A 7,552-nucleotide genomic window follows, 5' to 3' on the forward strand; every position below is an offset into this window, starting at 1 on the left:
TATATTTTAGCTTTAAACATAAGGCCTTCTGCTTTCTTTGTATTCCTAGCTATTTCTTAGTTTTTTGAACTCTGGTGATAATCAGTTTTTCACATTAATTGAATTTTTTTTAAGGATGCAAAAGGTTATAATGTTCGAATTACAATTTTGTACAATTATGATTGCTAGATGTTTTGAGAATTGTGCTCCGTTGGGAGGTTTTTTTTTGTTTTACTTTTATTGGATTATAGATGCTTTACAGTGTTGTGTTAGGTTCTGCTGTACGGCAAAGTGAATCAGTTCATTATACATCACTGTCTTTCTTAGATGGAGGGGTGTGCTTTTATTTCCAGTCCATTTACTTTGTGAACAACAAAGGCCGAGCTTTTTGCACTTACAGAATGAGCAGTTTGTTGAATTAACCTCAGGTAGTGGTTTGTGAAGTGATGTATTAATTTGCCGATCTGTTCATTCTTAGATGTGAAGTAAACTATTGGGTTAAATTTTAATTGGCTTTGAGTAAGTTTTAATGGATAGCTAATCATAGAGGACTTTGATATATGATATTGGAATAGTAACCCAACTGTTCATTTCCTATGTTAATTTGAACTATTGTACTTCTCCAACTAGATTGAGACAGAGTTAATTTTCTGAAACATTGAGAATTGAAACACATAACCAGAAACAGCTAGTTGAGAGACAAAAGGACTACCTTCTGGGCCATATCTAAATAACTAAGCATTTTTCTTCTGTTGTAAACTGACTAAATTTGTACTTTTTAAAATCAAAGGAAAATAGGACATTTTTGTATGATAGACTCTTTACAAAATTCCTGAGATGCAGATATGACCCCTATTTTACAGGTGAGGCAACTGGCACAGAGGTTTAAATTTACTTGTCCGCACTCATTCAGTTTGGAAGTTTATAAAACTGGTGTACAGGCTTTTTGGAACAAGGTTTATCCACACTCTTACCATCATACTTTCCATGTGATGGGCTGGGCATAAAGCATTGTTTGGGTGAAAACATCAGCATTTTTCTAGTGTGTTCCTCTTGGTCATCATTTCATCTTCTGTAGAAGGAACAGCTTTTTAAGAGCAGCAGGTGGAACACTGGTCATATCAGTCTAGCTCTAATCTAAGAGGAGATGGTTAATTGGGACTTTTTTTTTTTTTAAGTACTAGAAAACACATTTTAATTTTACTAAAATTGTGAAGACTCAGCAGAATTTCTCCTTGCATTAATCTGAGTGCAAGAATGCTAAGAACAGAGGCAGCTAGATGGGTTATTTGTAAAAGAGAGAGAATGAGGGAGGAGTTAATTCTTATAATTGTCATTTAATTTTGGTAAATGCAATGTGAGAATTAGCCAGATACTTGATTTTTTTTTTTTTTAATCTCCTTCCTCTTAACAGAGTGTTTACTGACACAAGTGTTTACTAACACTGGACCAGACAATAATCTGGATGTAGTTATCTCTCTCCTGGCCTTTGGTGTGTACCCCAATGTGTGTTACCATAAGGAAAAGAGAAAGATTCTCACCACTGAAGGGCGTAATGCACTTATCCACAAGTCATCTGTTAATTGTCCTTTTAGCAGCCAAGACATGAAGTACCCATCTCCCTTCTTTGTATTTGGTGAAAAGGTAAGAAAAGAGAGGTTTAGAAAACTTTTACATTTAAAATCCAGATTACTTTATTAATATGTAGTGGGGACATGAGTTTTAGTTCATTATTATTATACAGTAGTTGATTGACAGTTGGAATGTCAACTTTTTCCTCTTGCCTCTTTATCTTCAGATTCGAACCCGGGCCATCTCTGCTAAAGGCATGACCTTAGTCACCCCCTTGCAGCTGCTTCTCTTTGCCTCCAAGAAAGTTCAGTCTGATGGACAGCTTGTGCTTGTAGACGACTGGTATGGATTATCAGATGTGAACTCACCTGAATTCTTAAAATTGAAATGTAGCAGAATTCAGCTGCTAATCTATTTGTGAAATATGGCAAAATTTGATGGCATAAAACAATGTGTTTTATAACACTGTCTTTTCTTGGAGAGTAGTATATCTTAGGCTTATGGTTCGTAGTTGATAGTGAAGTCTTAAATTGATTATACTTATAGAAGCAGACACATTAAATCAGAGGTGCCCACCCTCTGGGATCTAATGCCTGATGATGTGAGGTGGAGCTGATGTAGTAATAATAGGAATTCAATGCACAGTAAATGTAATGCACTTGAACCATCCCAAACCATCCGCACCACCACCCCAGTCTGTGGAAAAAGTATCTTCCACAAAAATCAATTCCTGGTGCCAAAAATGTTGGGGACTGCTGCATTATTCATTGGAGTCCCATCCACTACCATGAATACCACACTAAGGAGTTAGAATCTAATTTGAATTTGGATGCCTCTTTTTTATGCACATTTCATATTGCTCAGAGACTAGTGGTGTCTGTGTAGTAAGCACTTGGCAGAATTGAACAGAATTTAATGGTTAGGAGGCTCAGTCATACTCATGAAAGTTTGCAGAACTCTGAGTCTCCTGTTTCATTCTTTTATTGAAGGCTGAAGTGATCTGTATTGCTAAGAGTACTTCGCTTGGTAGACTTCGTGGTTCACAACTCCTGCCAGTAGCTAGCAGTGAAATTTAAGAAGTTGCTTTAGCTTATTTTTACTCTTCGTACCTGTGTTTGCTAAATCTAGGGCCATTACATTTGTTGAAAGTATTGTTACTTGGAAAAGAAGTTAAGTTTATCCCATCACTTGCCATGGGTGAAATTGGGAGGTAATAGTCTTTTTCTGTGTGTACCACCTCTCATTTTTAATCATTTTTCCCTAATTTAGGATCAGACTGCAAATATCTCATGAAGCTGCTGCCTGTATCACTGCTCTTAGAGCAGCCATGGAGGCTCTGGTTGTTGAAGTAACCAAACAGCCTGGTATCATCAGCCAGTTGGATCCCGTTAATGAACGTATGCTGAACACAATCCGCCAGATCTCTCGGCCCTCAGCTGCTGGTATCAACCTTATGATTGGCACTACACGGTGGGTACCACAGTAACTTTTCTTTGAACTAAGCAGAAGAGACAGTAATGTTACTCTACATTTAGTTTTATAGAGGCCTTGTTATTTAAAATTCTATACAAATTCTAAATGAAGTTTAGTTTGGTTAACACATTCAGAGAAAAGAGTGTTAATGATACGTTATAGCAGTGCATGCCAGAGATAGAAAGAGACCTTGGAAGTACATACAGAGTCCAGGAGAGGCCCCATGACAGGAAAGAAGTGACAGACCCACAGTCCTCTTCCCACAGAACTGCTTTGCCATCTCTATAGGAAAAATGATGAGGGGTTAAATTGCTGCTGCTTCAAATGAAAAGCATCAGAGTTTAATCTTTAAAATGTTTTATTTGCTTCAGTTTTCTTCATCTTTAAAATTTTTCTTTGCCCACTGCTTTTTACTCAAAATTTTTGATACCTGTAGAAAAGGCAGAACAGTAGTACAGTGAACTCTTACCTTAGGTTTCCATGATTGTCAGCATTTTGTGACACAAAGCACTTGCTTTGATATATATATTACACATAACTTCTGTTGAATCATTTGTGATTCAGTTGCAGGTGTTACGACATTTTACATCAGTATGCTTCATGTATCTTAAGAACATAGCTACAAGTCACACCCCAAAAATGTGTTAAAATAACATTATCTAATATACAGTCGTTAAAATTTGTCATTCAAAAATATTTTTCAATCTCCCCATCAGAAATCACTTTTAAAGTGTTAACTTACTATACAGAAATGCTGTGTGCTTTATGGATTCTGGCATTCCATTTTGGTTATAACTGAGTTAAGTTTTCCTTTGAATTAAACATAGTACTTACGGTGTCGCATACTGTGCTAAGTGCTTTTCTGATATTAGCTTGTTTTAATGCTTAAGCCACCTGTGATGTAGGTAGATCATTATTCCTTTTAATATAAATGAATAAACTGAAGCACAGGGAAGTTAAAACCCGTGATCACCCAGCTAGTGAATGGTGGAGCTGGATTCTCAGACAAATAGGATGGCTCCTGAAATGGCGCTCTCATAACGGTGGTCTGCCCACAAGGTCGGTAGTACAGAATGATTGAGAAAGAATCTTCAGAGAGAAAGATGGAAAATGCGTGTCCCAGGCATGGTATAAATGCAGTACTCATAGATGTTTAGGAGATGTAACTTTTGTCCGGAAGGGGTGGTGATCAAGGAGGCTTCACATACAAGCTGCTCTGTGAAGGACAAAAGGCCAGGAACTAGTAAGGATGGAATAGAAATAAGAGGTTAGGTTGTGTGAATAAAATGATGGTCTGAGTTATAGTCAGGGGGATTGAAATGAAAAGTGACTAGATTAGAAAGATTTACAATCGAGTCAGTAAGTATTGGTGATGGATTAAAATGGGGAGAGCAGTGTAGTGAGGGAATGAAGGCAGATCCCACCGTGTTTCTGGCTCGGACAGCAGCTGAATTGGTAATGCTAATGTCTTAAGAAAAGCTGCACAGGAGGGATGAGCAGATTGGGGTTTGTTAAATTGACATTTTGGTGAGACATCTTGATTTTCTGCAGTTTTTCATTATCCTCCTTTCTTTGCCATATGAAGCCGATTTAGATGTAAGTAAACTACCCAAAGGCATTTTGCAAAAACATCTTTCAGAGTTAATACAGGAAAGTATTTTGTGGTAAAGGTCAAATAATTTATTGCCAGGTCAAATTATTACTTTCTTGGAATGCCATATGTTTGAGATGAGTGAAAGTTGTAAGCACGTGCAAAATTTTAAGATTTTTAGAATGAAGCAGTTTAAGAACTTTAGAAAAACAGATATTTATAGATATGCCTCCTCTTGTGTCTGTCTTGGAGTTAGCAGGTTTATTTCATTTCAGCTTAATTTGCGCACTTGACTGTATTATTCCCTTTGTGTATTAAATATTCAAATATGACTGTTAATATTTTGTGACTAGTTGAGAAGTGTTCAGGATGCTTTGCTAAAGTGTGACAGAGTGGTGGTCTTGTGCTTTTCCTAGGTATGGAGATGGTCCCCGTCCTCCCAAGATGGCTCGCTATGACAACGGGAGTGGATACAGAAGGGGGGGTTCCAGTTACAGCGGTGGAGGCTACGGCCTTGGAGGCTATGGCACTGGCGGCTACGGGGGTGGTGGGGGCTACGGTGGGAGAGGAGGCTACAGCGGCGGCGGCTACGGGGGAGGCTCCAACTCCTTTCGGGGAAGCTATGTTGGAGGTGGAGGTGGCGGCGGCGGCGGCGGCGGCGGCTTTAGAGGGCTTTCCCGAGGTGGCTATAGAGGAATGTCAGGGGGAGACTACAGAGGGGAGAGCGGAGGAGGATACCGGGGGTCTGGAGGATTCCAGCGAGGAGGTGGCAGAGGGGGCTATGGGGGTGGTTACTTTGGACAAGGAAGAGGAGGTGGAGGCTATTAAAGTTTAGTTATGTCAGTGTCTATGCATAGACAGTTTTAAAAAAAAGCATGCTACCCATTTTCTCAAGTTATTTGCTGCCAGTAAGTAAGCCCATTTTCCACCTGTTCTGTAGTTCATTGTAGCTTAAACTACTAGACATTTAGTTATATTAGTGATTTTGTTTATATTATGTAAAATATAATCTATAATAAAAGTACCACAGTTTGTATTTTTTTTTCCTTTCAGGAGTTGAGAATTGTCTTTAAAATTAACTTGGTATTTTCTTGACTTTAGTTTAATACAATAGAAAATAAAGTATTACATTGAATACTGGCCAATGTATAGTTAATTGTTGATCTTACACATTAGAATAATTTCACAATGCCAGTTAATTACATTCATTAGTTTTAAACGTCAGAGGGAAAAACTACTTCATTTCATAACTATACTAACTGATGTCATTACCTACAGTAGTTAGAATAAATAGCCTTGGAATGCTGTTGTTATTCTTGCATTAAATACTGGCCGGTACCCAATTGACATGGATCTCTGTACCTGAATAAAACTTTTGACCTAGGACTGAGTATTTTTACTTTTTCCCAAGCTTTGTCTTTGAAAAATCTAAGACCAAGGTCAGCATTCTGTTTTTTCCTGGTTCGTTTCCAGTACTAAAATTAATAAAAATTAATCCAAAAAACTAAGGTAAGCGAAGCCTCACCAGTGCATAATGTTTAGGTGTTTGGCAATAACTATATTAACATGTATTTCAAAGGATATTTGTTTAAGCTGGGTTATTTTTATTGGAGATGTATATACTTTGTTTCCAGTGAATTTTCACATTTCTCATTTCAGTAGCACAGTATATAGTATAGTAGGGATTACAAAGTTCTTTGATTAGAACCGAGTTCATATCTTAATGCTGCTGACATGTGAATGATCTTAGACAACTTCTATTTTGTCTTAGTGGCATTTTCAAAATCCTCTTCTCGTGGATTATCTTCAACAGTTAACTGCTGACTATTCCAATTTATTTATAGGCTCTCAAATCTGTATCTCCAGCTGAGATTTTCTTTCTGTGCATCAGGCCTTTGTTAAAAAAAAAACCTGCTTACTGAACAATAGATTGCTGTCCAGAAACAAAACTTTCCAAACGGAAGAAAACCCCCTAATTCACTGCATCTTGTGTGTCTCACAAAGAATGAATTAGCAACTCCTTGTACCTCGTGCTGCTGAGGAGTCCTTTCAGTCCTTCGGTTTGTATGTAGCCCCTTGCCACTTTTACTGCTTCTAATAAATTGACAAGAGACTTAAGGGTTCCCATTTTGTTCTTTAGTTGAGACTTTACCATAGCTGCTACTGGCATTGCAGTGGAGCAAAGAAAACCCCTTACAAAAAAGGGGGTTCTGATTCATTCCTTTTCCTTGCACACCAACACCACTCTTTTCATCTTTATTTGTCCAATCTTCACCTCCAAAATCCTAACATTTCCATCCCCAGCAATTAGGATGAAATATCCTTAACAGTCCTGCATTGTAAACCTCATTTTTCTGCATAAGCAGAGACCCATTGGTAGCATTCCTTTAAAACAGTTAACATTATTACTTCCAATGCACAGTACAGTGTGGAATACAATGGCTGCTAGGACCCAATGCCTGTACTCCAAAATTAGTCTAGTAGGCCAACCAGGTACATGCACAAAAGGGAAAGAGCAGAAAAAACGGAACCACTTTAGGTTCTGAGTTAGAATCTCTTCTAAATGTACAGGTTATGTGTTGGTTTGTCCTGGAGGAGGAAGCTTCTTAAATCCCATTTGAGGAGTAGGATTAGGATTTGTCATCCCTTGATTTAGAAAATTAAGATGGGTGGTAAGTAGAAGTGCCCCTCAAAGATGTCCACATCCTAATTCCCAGAGCCTGTGAATATGTATCTTGCATGGCAAAAGGGTCTTTGCAGATATAACTGAAGTTAAAGACCTGGAGATGGGGTCATTACCCTGGGTTATCCAGGTGGACTCAATCTAACCACGGGTTCTTAAAAGTTCAAAGGAGGGGGCAGAAGAGTTGGGTCAGAGAGGCAGAAATTCAAATCAGAAAAGGGACTCAGTCCATTGTTGCTGGCGTTGAAGATGGA

The 7,552-nt window shown here is 38.2% G+C and overlaps 1 protein-coding gene across 2 annotated transcripts in view; it reads left to right on the forward strand.

The window, feature by feature from the left end:
• DHX9 (DExH-box helicase 9) overlaps positions 1 to 6,001 on the forward strand; it is a 43,856-nt gene extending 37,855 nt beyond the window's left edge. For both annotated transcript variants that reach the window (XM_061160880.1, XM_061160881.1), the window contains 4 exons: positions 1,394 to 1,623; positions 1,778 to 1,893; positions 2,821 to 3,021; positions 5,032 to 6,001. In XM_061160880.1, coding sequence (XP_061016863.1) covers positions 1,394 to 1,623; positions 1,778 to 1,893; positions 2,821 to 3,021; positions 5,032 to 5,443 — 959 coding nt within the window. In that variant the 3' untranslated portion in view covers positions 5,444 to 6,001. The remainder of the gene's footprint in view (positions 1 to 1,393; positions 1,624 to 1,777; positions 1,894 to 2,820; positions 3,022 to 5,031) is intronic.
• Positions 6,002 to 7,552: the final 1,551 nt, after the last annotated feature.

This window comes from Dama dama, chromosome 14 (assembly GCF_033118175.1).
Source record: "Dama dama isolate Ldn47 chromosome 14, ASM3311817v1, whole genome shotgun sequence".
Classification (NCBI taxonomy): domain Eukaryota; kingdom Metazoa; phylum Chordata; class Mammalia; order Artiodactyla; family Cervidae; genus Dama; species Dama dama.